The 20,802-nt window shown below is 39.0% G+C and overlaps 1 protein-coding gene across 11 annotated transcripts in view; it reads right to left on the minus strand.

The window, feature by feature from the left end:
* The window catches only part of SLC44A5 (solute carrier family 44 member 5), a 371,344-nt gene that overhangs the window by 26,745 nt on the left and 323,797 nt on the right, over positions 1 to 20,802 (minus strand). For all 11 annotated transcript variants that reach the window (XR_011975904.1, XM_072649869.1, XM_072649871.1 and 8 more), the window contains 5 exons: positions 14,062 to 14,154; positions 12,375 to 12,462; positions 11,218 to 11,480; positions 9,475 to 9,569; positions 677 to 780 (listed from right to left, as the gene is read on the minus strand). Coding sequence is in view for 10 of the 11 variants with exons in the window: in XM_072649869.1 (XP_072505970.1) it covers positions 677 to 780; positions 9,475 to 9,569; positions 11,218 to 11,480; positions 12,375 to 12,462; positions 14,062 to 14,154 (643 nt within the window). In the remaining variant the exon portion in view is untranslated. The remainder of the gene's footprint in view (positions 1 to 676; positions 781 to 9,474; positions 9,570 to 11,217; positions 11,481 to 12,374; positions 12,463 to 14,061; positions 14,155 to 20,802) is intronic.

Genomic DNA, 20,802 nt, shown 5'->3' on the forward strand with positions numbered 1-20,802 from the left:
CTCCCAGGATTGTAGTGAGGATCAAAAGAGATAATATTTGGAAAAGCACTTAGCGCAGGACCTGGCACATAGATAATACATGAATGCTTATTTCCTTCCTTTGCCTTCCCTAATGGAAGAAAATGCTGCATTTCAATTTGAATTTAATGAAAATAAAGGTGCATTTTTCCCATCCCAAGTGCAGATCCTGTGAAATATCTCCAGGCTACATGGGTGCCAGGTTAAGAGGTCCAGCTGCTCTGTGTTCTGTTCAGCTCTGCCCATGGGGGCGTGAAGTAGCTGAAATATTTCAGCAGGCCCAGCTCTGGTTTGGGGAGCACAGTAAAGGAGCCTGAACTCTGATTTGTGGAATATTTAACAATTAGCCTGTGCAAGCTGGCTCCCGCATACCCCTGGCACATATACATGTATGTGTGTATACATAGACACATACATATTTTAATATACCATAACCAGGTCAAGAAAACACCATAACATATAGCCTTGCTCTTTGAGGGATGATTCTTAAAAGCACCATGGAACCAAATGAAGTAAGTAAATACCTGAATCTTGAGCAACATTCTTATACTCTAGGATCCTCATGGGACTAAAAGTAATAACGCCAATGGGAATCCTTGCTATCCACATACTATTGTCCGCAAGATGCTAGCTTCGGGGCACAAATGTAACTACCTACCATGATGTAGGCATTTCTGTTTAGGAACTTGAGGACTTTTTCCAAACACCAGAAACAGCACCGGAAACAGCAGAGAAGGAACCTACTACATGCATTTTCAGAGCCTGTGGGAAGGCAAAACCAAAATTCATGAGCAGCTTGTAGCTAAATCTTGGGAATTTAAATGTTTAGGAATGTACAGCCAAATCAGCCTCAGTGGAAGCCATGAGTGGAAGACATACTCTGAGTGAGGGTATATATATCTGTATCAAGGAGAGTTCATCACGAGGGTGAATTTCCATTGTTTCCCATTGAAAAGAGAGCTGACCTTTCAGCCAACAGGTCCTGAGTTTAAGTCCTACTTCTTACATTTCCTGGCTATGTGATCATATGAAAGGCCCCTAAGCTCTTTGTACCTTAAACAACTCTCTCTAAGTCTCCATGCCACCAAGTAGATGCTGACTTGCATTGCAAAGAGAGTTTTCTGTAGCAATGGAAGCTCATGTTCAGGCACCAATCCCACCGACATCTCTGTTTTTCAACAATGGCCTCTCAAAAAATGACCACAACATACAAAATGAGTCTCTATATGTTCTGTGTCCCTTCCACTTCTGCAATGACAGGAGCATACTGATGGAAAAGGAGAAGAGAGGGTCAATAATCTCACTATTGAAATATTAATTTAGCTTTGGAGACTTGGAGATTCAAGGTATGACTTTGGTCTAATGACCAACAAGTGGAAACTACAGGAGGAAGGAGTCACATTCATAGAGACATTTTTGCTGAATGGGAAATCAGAAAATTGATATATTAAAAATCACAACTTATTGCTAGATGGAAGGGCAACTCTCAGGTTTACCCAAAAAGGTGAATAACAGAGTGGGAAGAATTGGTTTTCTCATGTAACCAAAGGCAACATGAAATGATTTTTGATTATTAGATGAACTTGCTCTGTGGGGTTCACAAAGAAAATAAGTAAAATTTTATCTTTAAAAAATATTATTTGGTCTATGATGTCTCTGGAAAGGAGCCAAGAGAGAGAAGTGGAACTGTCCTAGGTGGGTGATATGAATGCACAGATGAGACATCTGCTGCCCTCAAGGAGCACACATTCTATTTGTGTGGAAGGCATGTTTAGATCAGTCAACATGAGCAATATATACAAAATAATACACAGCAAAGCTTAGAATGAGAATGGAAGCTCAGTGAAGGCAGGAACTGGATTTGCTTTTGCAAAGTGTGTCTCCCTCACCCCCGCCCCAGCACCTTAGCACACACCAAACCTTTGCTAACTCCTTATTGACTGTTTACTGCCTGACAATGATGGAGGGTAGGATTTTTGGAAAAGAAATGGCACCTGTGTTGAGCCGTGAAGGGAGCTAAAGTTTCCAGGAAGCAAAGGTGAGTAAGAAGAGCATTCGTGGAACTGGGAATAGCCTATACAAAGACATGAAAGTGGAAATAAGTGGCATGGATGGGGAAGAGCAGGAAAGTCATTTGGGCTGAAGTAGAGAATGAAAATGGTGGAATAACATGGAAGCAGCCTGGAGAGACAATGGTGATCACTGGAAAAGTTCTCTGATGAACTTGGAAAGATAAGAAAACATATGCACTGATACTCACTTTCAATGAGAAAATGAGTACAGGAGAAAGACAGCAAAAACTATCATGAAAAATATGGCTCAGTATCAAGAAATGAATGATCCCAGTTAATAGATTATTGAGCAGTCTTATTTCTGCACAGCATAAAAAGTAAAAGAGGTGGAAAGGGCTGGATATGGTCAGCATGGAATGATCTCACAGAAAGGCAAATGAAAAATAGCTTAACAGGTATAAAATAATGGGTTCCACACATAACCAGGGATCCCAAGGCATATCTGTAGGTAGTTGATGGACTGTTTTGAACAAAGGTCAAAGCAAATACCCTGTTTGAAGAAGTTCTTAAACAGGAGAAGACATTTTAGATTAGATTAGAGCCATTCAAATCCAATCTGTAAACCAATGACTTCCCAAAATAGGAAACAGACACAAATAAAGATGTTCATTCTTATATTAAGTTTAATGTTAAACAGTCACCACAATGAGAAGAGAGAGATTGCAGAAGCCACCTCATTCAGCAAATGCTGCATCTCCCTACTAAGGAGAGAAATGTGGCAGCCAAGGGCATTTCCATTTTATTAGCTAACTTGCAAAACATGCTGGTGGAGAATAATGATGGCGTGAGATTTGTCTCATAAAACATGAAAATTTTATTTAGGAGAAAATGTCTGCAGAGGCCTTCTTTTTCCCTTTTATTTTTATATTAATACATATTTATGGAATAAAACAAGCATTTTCATCTATTGAAGTAATGAATAAGACTAAGATCTGATTTTTGTGAAAAAAGTAAAATAGATAAAAGCTTTGGTTAATTTGACTTAAAAAAAAGAAAGAAGAAAACTAAATTACCAATATCAAAAATGAAATATTAACTATACCTAAACAAGAAAGAGCCAAAACTGAAAATGAAAATTATAGATCCATTTCCCTAATGAATATTGATGCAAAAAATTAAAATAAAATATTAACAAAGTGATTATAGCAAATCATAATAAGGCTAATCCACTGTGAATGGGAGAGATTTATACCAGGAATGTAGGATTGGTTCAGTATTAGGAAAACTATCAGCATATGTGACCATATCAATAACAAAATTAACAGAAATCATATGAGTATCTCAAAAGATGCAAAAAAGTTTTGGACAAAATATAGCACCCATTCCCATTAAAAACACTAGAGAGCACAGGAATAAATGGTATTTTCTTTAAAATGGTAAGCAGTACCTAAAATCCATCAGCAGGCATTATATATAATGGGGGTAAGCTAGATGCATTTCTAATAAGTTCGTGGGTGAAGAAAGGGTGTCTACTATCACCACTTTTATTCAGTATTGTACTAGAAATGTTAGCTTTAATGATAAGAGAAAAAAAAGAAATGGAAGGAATTAGAATAGGCAAGGGGGAAACAAAACTTCCATTTCTTGAAGATGGGATGATGGCAAACTTAGAGAATCAACCAAAAACCTACTTGAAATAATTAGCAATTTTAGCAAAGTTGCAGGATATAAAATAAACCACATAAATCATCAGCATTTCTATACAATACCAACAAAGTCCAGCAGCAAGGGATAGAAAGAGAAATTCTACCTAAAATAACTCTAGACAATATAAAATATTTGGGAGTCTACCTGCCAAGACAAACACAGGAACTATATGAGCACAATTACAACACACTTTTTACACAGATAAAGTCATTTCTAAATGGAGAAATATCAATTGCTCAAGGGTAGGTCAAGCTACTATGATAAAAAATGACAATTCTATATAATTTACTTGTTCAGTACCAGACCAATGAAACTACCAAAAAATTTTCATAGAGCTAGAAAAAATAATGACAATGTCTATCTGTAAGAAAAAAGGTCAAGAATATCAAGGGAATTGATGAAAATATGCAAAGGATGGTGGCCTAGCCATACCAGACCTAAAACTATATTATAAAGTGGCCATTATCAAAACTATTTGGTACTGGCTAAGAAACAGAGTGATGGATCGGTGGAATAGATTAAGTAAGTAAGACACAGTTGTAAATGACAACAATAATCTACTGACTGATAAACCCAAAGACTCCAGGTTCTGGGATAAGAACTCTCTATTTGACAGAAATCGCTGGAAAAACTGGAAAATAGTGTGGCAGAAAGTAGGCATAGACCAATATCTATACAAAGATAAGGTTGAAATGCATATGTGATTTAGACATAAAAGGTGATACCATAAAAAAATTAGGAGAGCAAGGAATAGTTTACCTATCAGGACTATGGACAGCAGAAGAATTTATGATTAGAGAACATTATGAAATGCAAAATGGTTAATTCTGATTACATTAAATTAAAAATTTTTTTCCCAAACAAAATCAATGCAACTAAGATTAGAAGGAAAGCAGAAAGCCCAGGAAAAAAAACAATTCAGCCTGTGTTTCTGATAAAGGCCTCATTTCTAAAATATATAGAGAACTGAAAAAAATTTATAAGGATACAAATCATTCCCCAATTGATAAATGGTCAAAAGCTATGAACAGGCAGTTTGCAGATTAAGAGATTAAAGCTATCTATAGTCATATAAAAATGCTTTAAAGAGAAATGGAAATGAAAATTAAACAAACTCTGAAGTACCACCTCATACCTATCAGACTGGTTAATAGGATAGAAAAGGAAAATGATAAATATTGGAGAAGATGTAAGAAAATTACAACACTAAAGTATTGTTGGTGGAGTTGTGAACTGATCTAATTATTCTGACCATTTTGGGATTATGCCAATAGGAATGTTCAAAGACATGGACCCTACTGGTTTAAGGAGGAAGAAACAAGTTCTGATAAATAGGGAAATTACATTTTGCTAAAAGGTACCATAGATACCACATCATACCTACCAGACTGGCTAACATGACAAAACAGGAAGATGATAAATGTTGGAGAAGATGTGGGAGAGTTGGTACATTAATTCATTGTTGATGGAGCTATGAGCTGATCCAACCATTCTGGAGAACAATTTGGAACTATGCCCAAAGGGTTATAAAAATGTACATACCCTTTGAACCAACAATATTGCTTCTAGGACTGTATCCCAAAGAGATCATAAAACAGGAAAGGGTCCCATATGTACAAAAATATGTATAGCAACTCTCTTTGTGGTGGCCAAGAGTTGGAAATCAAGGGGATGCCCATCAATTGGGGAATGACTAAACAAATTGTGGTATATGAACATAATGGAATACTATAATAATAATAATAATAATAATAATAATAATAATGCTATAAGAAATGATAAACAGGAAGACTTCAGAGAGCCCTGGAAGGACTTATATGAACTGATGCTGAGTGAAATGAGCAGAACCAGGAGAACTTTGCACACAGCAACAACCACAATGTGTGAGGAATTTTTCTGGTAGACTTAGTCCTTCACAGTAATGCAAGGACCTAAAAAATTCCCAATGGACTCTTGAAGCAAAATACCTTCCACATCCATAGAGAGAACTATGGAATTGGATTGCAGAATGAAGCAGACTATTTTCTCTTGTGTATGTTTTGTTTTGTTTTACTTTGTTTTATGGTTTCTCCCATTCATTTTAACTTTTTTATGCAACATGACTAAGGTGAAAATGTATTTAGTAGGAATGTATTTATAGAACCTATATAATATTGCATGCCATCTTAGGGAAGGAGCGAGGAGGGAGGGGGAAGAAGAGGGAGGGAAGGGAAAAATCTAAGATATGTGGAAGTGATTATAGAAAACTGAAAACAAATAAAATAATTTAAAATAAAAAATAAAATAAAATGTACCATAGATAATGACTTAATATTAATACATAACATACAGATACTTAATGGCACAACATCCAAATTCTTGAAGGAAAAGTTAGATGGTTTACAAGAGGAAGTAGTACAATTGTTATAGTGGGGGAATGCTCAGTTTACCCCTCTCAGATCTAGACAAATCTAACCATAAAATAAATTAGAAGTTAAAGAGACAAACAGAATTTTAGAAAAGTTAGATATGATAGACCTCTGGAGAATAGTGAATAAAATAGAAAGAAATATATCTATTTCTCAGATATGGAGGGCACATTCACAAAAATTGGCCATGTAATAGGGCATAAAAACTCACAAACAAATGAAGAAACTCAGAAATATTAAATTGATCTTTTTATGACCATAATATAACAAAATTACTTTCAAAAAGGCTTCTAAAGCATAAATTAAAACTTAATTGAAAACTAAGTCAATTAATTCTAAAGAATGAGTAGGTTATAAATCAATAATTTCGTTAAAGACAATGACAACAATGAGATGTACAAAATATGTGGAATGAAGCTAAAGGTGTACTGGGGGAAATTTATATTTCTAAATGTGTACTTCAATAAAAGAGAAAAAGAACAGGTTATTTAATGTGGCATGCACCTAAAACTATCCTTAAAAAACAAAAAAAAAATTGAAAACCCCAGTTAAACACCAAAATAGAAATCTTGAATATCAAAGGAGAAATTAATAAAAAAATCAAAAGAAAAAAACAAAACCAGGAACTTTAAAAACAACAATAAATAGATAAGTCATTGGTTAATTTTATTTATTAAAAAAAAGAAAACCAAATTACCAGTTTTAAAAATTAGGTGTGAACTCACAACTGACAAAGATGACATAAAATCAAGTGTTAGGAAACTATATGCCAACAAAACAGATGATCTAAATGAAATGAATATTATGCAAATATAAATTGTCCAATTATACAACAGAGAAGAGAATACTTAAATAAACCTATCTAAGGAAACTGAATAGGCTATAAATGAATTCCAGCATCAGCAAAATTGCAGGCTACAAATAAATCTTCAAAAATAAACAAGATTTCTCTATTATAATAACAAGAATAAGAAGCAATAATAATAAGGAAAACATCTTGTTAAACTACAAGATGCATAAAATATCTGGGAACCAGCCTCCCAAGGCACACATTCATTCATAAAGATTCAATTACAAAGTGCTCCTTAAAGAAATGAAGAACAACTTGAAGAGCTGAAGTCATTTTCAATGGTCATGGCTCAGCCATACCAACATGATGAGAATGGTACCACTACCAAAATTTATTTATACTTTTAATGCTCTACCAATCAAATCACCAAGAGGATGCTTTACAAAACTGGATAAAATAATTTCAACTTCATTTGGAAAAAAAAAAAGATGCAGAACATGGAATGAATAGAAAGGATGAAAAGAAGTAGAGTTGATGGGCACATAGTTCTTCCAGACTTCAAACTCTATTCTAAAGCAGTTACCACCAACAGCCATCATTTGGACGGCTACAGAATAAAGAGATAGAACAATGGGATAGACTAGACAAAGGAGAGTCAGAAAGAATAACTCTCAATAACCCAATTTTTGATACAAAATAGAAAACATAAGGTACCTGAGGAAAAATGCCTATTTTCTAGAAAGTACTGGGAAAACTGGAAAGCAGCCTGGGAGAAATTAGGCTTAGACCAGCACATTACACCACATCCACAATACCTTTTAAATTGATATGTGACATTAATATTAACAATCATACTATGAAAAATTAAGAAAAGAAACAGATAATGCTCCTCTCTCATGTCCATGGGTAGGAGATATATTCTTAACCAAATAAGAAATTGAGGCATTGACAAAAGATGATAAAGATAACTTTGAGTACTTGAAACTGAAAAGTATCTGAATAGGCAATATGAATACATTTAAGATAAAAAGGGAGAGAGAAGTGTCAAATGGGGGAAACATTTTTGTATCAAATTTCTCTGCTAAGGATTTGATTTCCAAGATATATAAACAATTAATAAATATAAAGCTAACAGCCATTCCCCAATAGATAAATGGTCAAAGGATATGAATAAATGGTTCTCAAATGAAGAATTGAAAAGTATTCACAATCATGAAAAATGTTTCAAATCATTAATAATGCAAAGAGAAAGGCAAATCAAACCAATACTGAGGTATCACGCTAAGGTTTGCAAATTGGCAAAAATGATCCCCAAAGTGGCAACAATGTTGGAGGGTATATGGGAAGATAAGTACACTTCCATGTTGTTGGTGGAACTGTGAAATGGTACAACCACTTTGGAAAGGAATTTGGAATTATGTAAATCAATTATCTAAAATGTCCGTACCCTTTGAATCATATACTCCATTACTGGGCTTATACCTCCAAGGAAGCAATCAATAAAAACAAAATAGTCTATACCACAAGATTTTTATAGCAGTACTTTCTGTATTAGCTACAAATTGGAAACAAAGTAGATGCCTATCAACTGGGCAAAGGGCAAACAAACTGAGTAATGACATATTACTGTCTTATAAGGAATGATATGTATGATGAATATAGAAAAGCGTGCAAAGGTGTCTATGAACTAATGCAAAGCGAAGTCAGCAGAATCAAGAAAACAACATACGTAGTAGCAACAACAATGGAAAGGGAAAGAATGACATGACCAAAAAAGATCAAAAGTGCATGCAACAAAATTGTAACGATTAAGCAGCACTTGAATGGAGAGAGGTAGAGGAGACCCTCAGCTCAGCCCTTCACGGAGATGGGAGATTAATAGGACTTACATGCTGCACATGTCAGGGACTTTTTCAATGGATTGAATCAGTTGTGCTGACCTTTTTCTCTCTAAAAATACTATTGGACATATGGACTGGTTCTTGGAAAGAAAGAGGGGGAGGATCCATGAGGTCCCCTGATGAAGTAAAAAATGGAAAATATCCGTACGCATTTTAAAGCAAGAAAGACAGCTCAAGTAATCCCTTATATACAAAATCTTCCAAAGCCCCACCTTCCAACTGCTCATACCCTCCCTTTTTGAATAACTTTCTATTTATTCACTTTGTATCACTCTGCCTTCGGTGTAGACATCTATTTGCCTTCCCAACTGGAGCAGAAGCCCCCTCAGAGTAGAGACTGCTTTATTTTCTGACTTATGTGCTGCTATCTAGTAATCAGTTAATGCATGCTAAGTCCACTGATGGATCCATGCCAGTTCTCATTAATAGAATGTAGATGGGTTGAGGATGGGACTCTTTTCTTTGTTTTCTTTTCTTTTTATGCTCTATGCTCAATATTTTTTAAATTAAAATTGAGAAACAATAATAGTAATGATGATAAGAGTGAGATGAGGAGGAGGAGGATAGTGATGGTGATGATGAGGAAGATGATGTCACTGCTGAAGGAAAGTGTTTGGTAAGGACTGCTGGAATCTTACCTTTAAGTCTGTAGTTCAAGTACTCCAGTAGAACTCTAAGAGTCTGGACAACTGAAAGAATTAAAGATCCAAATGCTAGGGAACCTGTATGGTACCTAGTAAAAGATAAAACCAAATAAGGAAATGAAGTCTTTAGAAGGCATTTCTTCTACTCTAATGTCAAACCATCCAATCCAACGCTTTCTGCATCAGAGTTTGTAGCAAAAGGCTTCTTGAACAGTTTTACTCAGGTCAGTCTATCCATAGAGGCTGCACAGAGAGCTGAGCTTAAAGTCGGAAAGAGTTAAGCTCAAATCCTGCCTTTGATACTAGTTGGGGATCTTGGGAAAGGCACAGATCTCTACATTTAAACCTTCATGGGTTTCAGGCCACTCCCTAGGATCTAACTCACAAGTCAGAGGTGGGTTGCAGAGGTGATTCCCATATTTGGAGTTTCATACAAGGATTAACTCGTAGATGCCTGATGTGTTCATGCAGAGGAGGTTGTTGTTCAGTCATTTGGTCATGTCTGACTCTTCGTGACCCAATGGACCATGCCCAAGAGGTTTTCTTGGCAAAGATACTGAAATAGTTCTCCGTTTCCTTCTCAGGTGGCTTAAGGCAAATAGAGGTTAAGTCATTTTCCCAGGGAGTTCATATGGACTATGGTAGAGCTTCCTGAGCTCATGTTGGTCTGGCCAGTCACATCTGAATACACTGCACTGTGACTTAGTGATGTCATCATGGTCCTCTTCAAGCATAAAGAATGCCAACCAACCGAGGCAAACAGCAATTACATGCCTTACCCAGAGTCACACGGCTCGTAAGTGTCTGAGGCTGGATTTGAGCTCAGGTCTTCCTGACTCCATGTCTCATGCTCTATCCACTATGTCACCTAGCTGCCTTCTATGTAGAGGAGGACTCCATGCTTTTTACATAGTAGACAAAGAATACACACACACAGTCATTCAACAAACACTAAATGAGAGTTCCACCATTTACGTATTCTAGAGGCAAATGTATATACACACACCAAGGGGAAGGGTATGGGAAGGCCTCATACAGTGCAGGCACAGTGCAAAGTGCACCTGTCTGAGGAGTTAAAGGACCATGATGCAAACCCTGTATCTGATGCTTACTCAATGTGTGACCTTGGGCAAATCACTTTGTATCCCTGATCCTGTTTCCTCACCTGTAAAATGAAGTGGACTAAATGGGTCCTACAGCCCCTTCCAGCCTTAAATCAACAAGCTTATGATATTTGACTTCATGAATGAAGATGGCAAGAATCCACCACAAGCAAGCCAGGAAGTTTGAACTACTCTGAGGGTGAGAACTGTCCTGAGCAATCTTGGTCTCTTCCTTGGTCCCTCCCTTGTGACTAAGGGTATTTAGAAAGGTGATTGGCCAAGATTAGGGACACTAAATGTGGCCAAAGCAAAGGTGATGTATCACCATGGAACATCAAGTCCTATCATTGGCTAGGGGCACCATGGTATGGTGACTAGAGTACTGGAACTCTTGGGTTTACATTCCTCCTCGGACACTAACTTACTTGCTGTGTGACTCTGAGGAAGTGATTCAGTCCTCTGTGCCTCAGTTTTCTCATTAGTAAAATGTCAGGGTTAGACCCCAAATGGCCACTATGCTCCTTTGAAGCTCTAAATCCACTGACCCTGTGAGCCTATGTTCTCAGCCATGTACTTGGCACTAGCCAGCTGAGCTCACCCAGAAGTCAGCTGTCATCAGCATTGTCAGTCTTACCGGAGGGCACGTCCGAATGAAGCACAGAGTGGATGTGAAGGAATGTCCTGAGGTTTCTGGAAGGCCCAGTAATAAGAGGCGAAGGCACCTGCAAGCGTGCACTGACCCAGGGCAATGGAGAAGTTCACCAGCCAGAAGAAGACAAATGCATTGAAGAGTTGGAAAATTAAGACGAAGTCATAAACAATTGATTGCCCACCATAGAACGCAAAGCTGCAGTCAGCACCCGGACATTCCTTGCTTATATTGGTAGAATGGAAAGTCTGCACATATAGAAAGAGTATCATGATTAGCCACCATTCAGCCCACACAGGAGTCTCTGCCACCTTAGCCTCCCTCTTCCCCTCCCCTCCAGTGCTCCTTCTTGCAGGGCCCTTCTGGTACCATTGTATGTTGGGCCATGTTACCGGTTTCAGTTCATTTACCAAGGAAGATTTCTCAACCGTTGTCCCTCCTTTCCCTGTTACCCATCTATACTGATTGAGTTTGCATAGATAAGTTTTGTCATACACATAGGTCCCTGGGAACTATTGGCATGATATGTGAAAGCCTTCCTCAAAAAGAAATAGAGTAGGAATTGATTTTTGTCTGGGACAAATACCACAATCCATGTTCAGGGCACACAGGATAGAATATGTCCTCTGTTTGGGAGGATGGATGGGGTGGTAGTAATGGATTCGATCATGAGAATGGGGAGAAAGAGTCCCGGGACTTTGGTGTGAGACCCCTTCTGGGAGACCAGCACATGTTGGGGCCTACTATCTGGAAGCTTCCCATTTGAACTAATTATTATTGCTAACTAGGTGCTGTTACATTGTTTCTTTGCCATTAAAAGATCCTAAATGCTATCAACACCCTTTTAATTGAGACTCTGGGAAAAGTCCCAGATGCCTCACCTCAGCTATGACTTTTCTCTCAGGCCACCTTTATGTCAATAGCTTAATGCCTAGCTGCTCTGATCTGAAGTCCATAGTGGCTGGATTTCCTGGGGGATGGTGTGACCATGGGAGAGTTGCAGAACTTGGTCCAGTAGAATTTCATAGGAAGATCATAAAATGTGACATGTTCCCTGAGTCACCCAGCTTCTCTACCCTGGGGGCAGGGCCTGGTTCTGTGTAGGCCTTTAATATGTGCTTGTTGAGTGACTGATTGATTACCGTAGGGTCACAGGTTTCATTGGCATATCTGCAGTTTGCCCCAACATTCAGGACTTTATAGACTGCTTTCCCTGATGTAGCCAAGAGACTGAGAGGAAACTGTTAAGGAGAAGAGGTAACCATTTTATTTTAAAACAAATAACACCCCCCCAACACACACCATCCCCGAATCCCACCACCACCACCACCAAACACAAACCACCAAAGAACTCTGGAAAGTCTAACTGACCCAAAGGGCTGAGGGAAAGAGAAGAAAAGGGCCCTCAGCACAAATGGGCACATTCAACACAAAGTTAAAAATGATCATCAGAGGCACAACTGCTTATTCCTGTGCTTAGCATAAGTTCCATCAACGAACCTTTACTTGAAGCTTTTAAAACAGACTCAGTTGAAGGAGTAAAGTGAGAGAGACAGAAAGGGAGGGAAGGAAGGAGGGAGGGAGTGGGGAAGAGACAGAGACAGAGACAGAGACAGAGAGAGACAGAGATCATAACAAGAGCCCATGGCCTTGTTGGGGGAGATAGCCCATAACATAATCCAATGGAGGAGGAAGACATAAGCTAAACTGCCATGCTTCATTCCTTCTATCTACTGAAGCAGTAGGTGGAATAGTGAATAAAGTTCTGAATTTGAATCCTACTTGAGAAGCTTATTTGCTGTGTGACCCTAGACAGGTCACATTACATATCTATGACTCAGTTTTCTCATTTGTAAAATGAGTGGGTTGGATTTAATGGACTCTAAGTTCCCTCCTAACTCTAAATCCATGCATCTATCTAAATGGAAATGTACTAAATTTTACTGCTCTGAAGCAAAGCTCTTACCACTTTGTCCTCATTATAAGTCTAAGCTTCCTTCCACTAATGTTTATTAAATACCTCCTTGTGGAACGTGCTGAGGAGGACGCAAGAAAACAAATGCTACATTCCCTGACTTTAAGGAGTTTAATTCTACTTGAATAGGGAGGGGACAGCATTATACAAAGAAGTATATCACAAGGTAAAAAGCAAGGGTACAAAGAAGAATGAGAAAATCTGAGGAGAGAAGGTTTTGAGGTATACTGGGTAGCTCTCCTCAAAAAGAGAACAGCAAAGCTAGCTATTTCCAGACTAGCAACACCACACCTTATAAACTTCTCAGAGACTCTCTCTCGGGGCAATCTGGTAAAGAAGAGATATTTACTCTTAGAGCTTTGCAACCAACGCGAGTATTTGAAGGCTCCGCATGTTCCTTTCAGACCTAGGTTGCATGGTTTTCCTAGTCATTATAAGAAATCTCTTATTAATCTATGTGATAGTTATTCTTTGGAATTCGTTTTTGGTTCAGACTTGTGGTTGCACTGGTGTAGAAAACTCCCTTACCAGTGAAAATTTGCTCTTCTGCAAACTCCAGGCTCAGGGAGCTGCCCAGGGTACTGAGAGGTGAGCTCATTTGTTCAGTCTCACAGCCATTGGGTGTCAGAGCTAGGACTTGAACCCACATCTTCCTGACTCGGAGGTCAGCCTCTCCTCTATGTAGCTTCTTGCCAATATTTATGGAAAACAAAACCTATTCATTGTCTGGAGATTTTCCTAGGCTGCTCTAGCCTGGCAGACACTGGATACATAATCATGAACACTTAAGGACAGTTTTTGAGTTTAGTTGGCTTTGAAGGTGAGGTTCAGAGATGTCATTGATAAAAGGATACACTGCGATCATGATCCAGTATGAAATGCAGATTGAAATAAGAAAGAATGTGAGTATGGGGTAAAATAATGAGTGTGGGATAAATCCGATGGCCCTGAAATAAAACAGAGAAAGGTCAGAAATTCTAAGGGTTTCAGAGTCACAGGGTCCCAAATGCCAGTGTTAGAACTCAAGTCAAACTTTGGATGGAATGTCTCTGTCTGACCAGTTCCGAAAGCAGCCATCACACTCCTTAACTCTTTTGCTGACTGTTTTGTACATACTGTTGCCTTTTCCACTTAATCTAACCATGGACAGTGGGGCCAGAAACCTCCTTCCTTCCTTTTTCTCCATCCCTACCAAGGGTCTAGATCTACCATCTTCTTTGATTGCTTCTTTTGTCTTCACTCATGAAAATTCAATGTTTTCTAGTTACAGGATTTTCCTCTCATATCTGGAAGCTGGAAGTGATCGCTGAAGGTAAGTTACCCCAAATGTCTGCCCCCACAGCTTATACAATGGTCCCCAATGGGTGGGCATTCACCACAGCTTATTACTGAATATTTCTAGTGCCAGCATCCAAACTAAGACTGCTCATTCCACAACTCAATAGCTTCAAGTATTAGAGAATTCATCCTTCTTTGGAGATCTATGCCTCTCTGGGAGCTTCAGTCATTGAGCCTGGTGCTGCATCTAATCAATGACAAGTCAACTCCCCTCTTTCACATGTTTGTCCTTCCAATGTTTGAAGGAAGCTCTCTTGTCCCCTCTCATCTTTTCCCTTGCCCAGGTTAATGTTGAATATGTACAAGCCCTTCAGAATTCATTAATGACATCAGGACAGAGAACTAGAGCTGCAAAGGACCCTGGGTATTACCTAGTCCAATCCCTTCATTTTATAGGGTAGGAAATTGAGGTCAAGAAAGGTGAAATTACTCACCCAATGCCACATAGGTAGAAGGCAGAGCCAGAATTTGAATCCAGAACATCTGACTCCAAACCCACTGTTCTCTATGTTGTACTGCAATTCACCATTCTGGTCACCCTCTTCTGTGTATAGTCTAGCTCTTCCCAGAGGACCAAAAGCTCATTTTATAGATAAGGAAACTGAAGTCTGAAGTTGGGACTTGCCCAAAGTTGCACAAGTATTAAGAATCAGAGGGAGGGTTTACTCCAGGGTCCATGCCTTTCCAATCAAATGCCCTTCTTCAAAAGTGCTTATTGCCCAGAGTGGCACTTGTTTCTACAAGATGGTATAACTAGCAAAGGGTAAGGGAGTTCTTTTTCATCCAACATCTGGGATCTGCTTTAGCAATGTAATTCTAGTTTGTTCTAATTCTAGTCTGTTACCTTTTAAGGTTCCTTATTTGATCAATCTACCAACAAGCTTTTATTAAGCATTTACTATGTACAAGTCACCTTGTGAAATGCTGTACTGCTTATTTTCCAAAGCTTTTCGTCTTTTCCCCTCTCTACCTTCTCCTCAGGTGTATCACCTCACGTTGTCATTAAGGGAACCCTTTTATTACCATACCACCACTTACTGGATGGTTTTTCTCAGTAGGCCTTACTGAGGGTTTGGCCACCCATGTTGGGTACTCCTCTGAGGACTGTTTCCAGGAAAGAAATGAGAAGCAAATTAATTCAGAAGAGACTCAAATCCTCTTCTCCCAACAAAATAATTTAGGATTTAACAAAAAATAAAGCATAGAAATACAGAAAGGCTAATGGCATGACAAATGTGGCCAGTCACCCTTTCTTACCAAATAAAGCCTCTGCCATCAGTCACTGGCATTGGTTGCTTATGAGCCATTAGTTAATATAAAAAACATAGCTATAACCATATGAGCCCTATAGTTAATATAGAAATGAGAGGCAGATCAATCTCACAAACTATTTGTTAACCATTTTAAAAACTGACTTCAAAGAGTACGATTATTACTCCTTAGAGTGTACTTGAAAATGCATTCCTAGACATTAGCGACTTTGCTTCCATCCCTTCATTTCTATCCATCCAGAGCACAGTCATTCAGGTTTATAGTAATTATCTCCCGTGTTTCTCCTTACGCATTGTGTGGAAGTTTAAAGCAGGACCTTTGGGGGCACTTTGGAAGTTGCAGATGTTATTAACTCCCAGCATGAATCTTATGGAAAACCTAAGGTATTTATTTGTAGCATTTTTAAAATAAAAATATCTGTGTAAAAATATTTCTGAATTATGAGTCATGGACAAAATATGTATGTCAGTGCAGTGCCCTGTATCAATCAGTCAGTGCTTTCAGCTGCAAAGAAATGCAACAAAACAGAGATGATGAAAGAATAACAAGAATTTTCAAAATTCCATGAGATAACATCTGCCTAACCATGTAGGAGATGAACTAGGAAGGAACAAATTAAAAAATGTCGGATGGTCACGTATTTCCATATAATGGGGAGTTGGAGTTTTTCATTGATTTGCGTTGTTAATTGTTGTGATTCATTGTTTTGGGACCATGTAGCTTTGTTTATCATTAAAATCAAAAGTGAATTCAGGGAAGGAGAGAGACAGAGAGAGAGAGAAAGAGAGAGAGAGAGAGAGAGAGAGAGAGAGAGAGACTGAGAGAGAGAGAGGGAGAGAGAGGGAGGGAGGGAGAGAGAGAGCACAGCTACAGGTTTAGTTTTTTCTTTATTATTATTATTATTTTTGGTAAATGTATCTAAATTCATTTTAAAGAATGAAGTTAAAATTGGCAAAACCACATATATGTCTATATATGATGCAATGATTGCATAATAAGTAGCCTTTATATAGTGGTTTAAGCAATATATAACATTGTGTATGTTACCTCTTTTAATTCTCCCCACTATCCAAGGAGGTAGGTGCTATGATTATCCCAATTTCTTAGCTGAAGAACTGAGGCACAGAGGACTGAGACTTATTCAGCCAGTCAGTACCTGACGCAGGATCCAGTCTCAGATCTTCCTGACTCCAAATCCAGAATTGCATGCATATTGATAAGACACAGATAGATACAGATGGAGATGTAACTATACAGTGTGTCTCAAAAGTCTTAGTTCAGTTTTAAACTCCCAGTGTCTAATACCACATGAAGATTTGGGGTACACCCTGTAAAAACTCCCACAACTGACGGGCAGAGCTGGTAGGCTGGGAACACGTCGCTTAGCAAATCAAGCTCATTTCCAACTGTTTCCCAAAAGAAGGTGCAAGGACGAACCTCATTTTTCTTTGCTTCCTCAGGCTCTGGCAGAAAGCCTGGCACAGAGCGGGTGCTTAACAAATTCTTTTGACTCGGCTGTTACAAGCTCCCTAAAAACTCCACTTCCTATCATTGGTGGAAGTTTTCAAAGATGAATGCAATCTTTTCTCATTCAAAAGGCGTGAAAAGGGAAGGAATTACATCAATGACTAGTCAGATGAGGGTGCAACCAAAACAGGTATTGTTTGAAGGGAGGATGAAAGGGCTTGAGGAATGCCTCTTGAAATGCTGGCCTCAAGGCAAAGGTGAAGGCCTTTGGGATAGGAAGGAAAAAAAATGATCGAAGAAGGAACCAGGGATGTAAATGTTTCTAGCTGAGTGGAAGGAAACTGAGCTGAAGGAAAGGAAGCAGGTAAAAAGGGGGTCACAGCAGAGGAACAAGAAAACCTCTGAACCACAGTCATATGGTGAGTGGGGGCGTCTTCTCAAATGGGGCAGATCATCTGCATTCCACGGAGGGGTAAAGAAGATTGCCAGGCCCCGGCGTCCTTGAGGACACAAGCAATTACTAGCTCCAGGAGGGAGGGAGGTGTTGTGGCAGGTGGGGGAGTGCCCAGGGATGGAGGCAGCCATCGGTATCCCAGGGATAGCTGATCATGAGGTGTGGTATTCCTGGGGCCTGCAGGGCCTCAGGAAATTCATGAAGCGCATCCCATTTCTGGGGATTCTGATGGCGACAACTGATACCACCAGGTATCTGGAACAAATTTACAAAGATCAGAAAATCCTGGGAAGGGAACAGAAAGCTACGGAGCATTGCTAGTTCTGACCGAAAGTTCGAAATTCAGAACAAAAAGAAAATTATGGAACAGAGATGGTGTCAGCAAGCAGAATGTGACTTTGGAGACGATGGTTTAAGGCTGCTTCTTGCCAGCTTCGGGCCCGATCTGAGGGGACTTTCAAATGAAAATAGTGAGGGAGGGAAAAGTTCTCAGAGAAAACTGTAAATGGTCATATGATGGAGAGGGATGGGAAGAAGGGGAGGAGTATTCAATTAGAGAAGGAAATAACTTGGGAAAGGAACTATACATCTATCCTCTGAGGGAACTGAGGCATTAGGACACCAAGGGGCTAATCGTGGGAATTGAGTGAACTCCACTGACTCCATCTTGTGACTCAGTTCTGGAGGCAGCTCAGTTCCTTTTCTACTCAATTATGGGTCTAGTCCAATTTCTGTCCCACGAGAAAACTATTCAGTTGCAGGAACTGGGAGAAGACCTTACTGTTGCATTGTTTGAATCTACTCCTGATTTAGTTGGGAAATTGGACAATCTCTACCTGTTGCACGGAGACCTTTAACCAAAGACCTCGGTTATGCCACCCAGGAAGCCAGTCAAACCCAAAGACTGATGTAAATAACTCTCTCACAGGTTCACATCTCAAAGCAACCCATGTGTTGTATCTGAAGACTGCCCCGTACTGATCAAGAAGTCATTGTTATCGTGTTCCTTTGACTGCTCACAAATCCTTGGGGAGGGGGATGCCTCCTTTTCTGATTTCTGGGAAGTTCCCCTGGCCACTCTCCCAAATTGCAAAGTCCCTATATTTCTTCCAATTAGAAATCTAATTAATTAATGTTGTATGGTTTCCTTTTAGATAATTAGTTTTATGTGATTGTTTTTAATGCATAAAAAGTCTATCTTCCCCTACATTTGGGGTCCAGGCCAAATGAGGAGGTCTGGCCGTGGTTTGTTGGGCAGTTGGCAGATGTTGCTTCAGAAATCCATAGGCTCAGAAGATGGAACCTTTGTTTTCCTCCCTCATTTTATTTTTCATCTGCCACACTACTTGGATGATGCTTGAATTCAATAAATATTAAATCTATGAAGAGCACTCTACTAGTGCTAAAGGAATTTAGAAAAGACATGGTCTCTGCCCTCATGAGGATTCCAGTCTAGGAGTGACGGAAGTTGGGTCATCTGTAAGCAACTACAACACAGTCATACTTGACAAGAACACTTGTGGCATTGAATTGACAAGTATATAAGGTGACAGGGACTAGACCTGTTTATAAGGAACTCCCAGGTCATGAAACTCTCTCCATCAGTGTCTCTCTCCCTCCTTCTCTGCCATCCATAGTCTTGAAGGATTGCTGGGGGCACTAAAATTCTGTGACTTGCCCAGAATGACACGGACAGCATATGTCAGAGGCAGGGCTCAAATCCAGGCTTCAAGGCCAGGGCCCTATTCACTAGGACATATACTGGTACACAAGAAAAGTGCTAGAAAGTGAGGTGGGAGGGACACAGTCATGATCTACTGAGGTTAGGGCCGGGCTTTCTGGAGAAGGTGACATTTGAACAGGTCTTTCAATGACAGTCTAAGCTAAAGAGTATACAGCTCTAAAGAAGCATGTGAACAAAAGCACAGTGATGAAGAAATGTAGGGAATTATGGGAATGACATATACACAGAAGAAGATAGCATTCATTGATACTAGAGAGGTAGCACAGTGATGCCAGATTGTAGAAAGCCTTGAATGTCAGGCTAGGGAATTTAAACTCTATCCAATATAAAACCTGCAACTATTGAAAGTTTTTGAGGCAAGGAGTAACACAGACATATTTGTGCATAAGGAATACTATTAACTTGACAATAATATAAGGCTGACTTGGAAAAGGGTGAAAGTGGAGGTTAGAAGATATAGGATCAGGCCTTCAAATTCATTTTGTCTAATTGTCTTCATCTCCATTTTACAGATGAGAATATAAGAACCTGGAGAAGTTCAGCGACATACCCAAAGTCACATAGCAAAGTGCCAAAAAGCTAGAGTGTGAGCCTAAGGCTCCAAAGTGTAGATCCCACATTCTTCCTGCTGTACCATGGGACCTCCATGGGAGGTTATGTGATAATTCCAGTAGGTAGAAACAAATGCCTGAACCAGAGTACATATATGTAAACATGTATGGAGTATTCTGATAATACTATACAGACCACAACAATCTTCAAAACATCAAAATTGTGGCTGACCCAAAGAGCAGTCAATGAGAGATGGATGGCGAATTCTATTGTAGATGCCAATATATGACTACAAAGGGTCAACAATGAGCAACATACCAAATCTCATGCAGGAAATTTATTATCTGGAAGAAAAGTGGATTGACCATATTGTGAGAATGACCAATAATGGGTAGCCAAATCGAGGCCTGGGCTGGTCTCCCAGGATATTCAAAGAAACAGATGTTCTCCAGTATATTGGGGAGATTATCCCCATTGAAGGATTTCAGGGCAGACATGACAAGAATCACATGCATGATGATAATAGTAACGTATTAATAACTAATATGTACACATATGATATTTTATATATATGTATTACCCAGCTTGATTTTCACAATTTGTTGAATTAGGTGTTTTATGAGCACCATTTTATAGAGGCTACACAAATTAAAAGACATTCCCAGGGTATGGAAGGACTGTGATCTGCACCATTGAAGGCAATGACATGATGAGATCATGGAGTGGTAGTTAGACATGGAAAGAGAATGCATAGAGTATTGGCTATAA

Source organism: Notamacropus eugenii, chromosome 2, assembly GCF_028372415.1.
Source record: "Notamacropus eugenii isolate mMacEug1 chromosome 2, mMacEug1.pri_v2, whole genome shotgun sequence".
NCBI lineage: Eukaryota > Metazoa > Chordata > Mammalia > Diprotodontia > Macropodidae > Notamacropus > Notamacropus eugenii.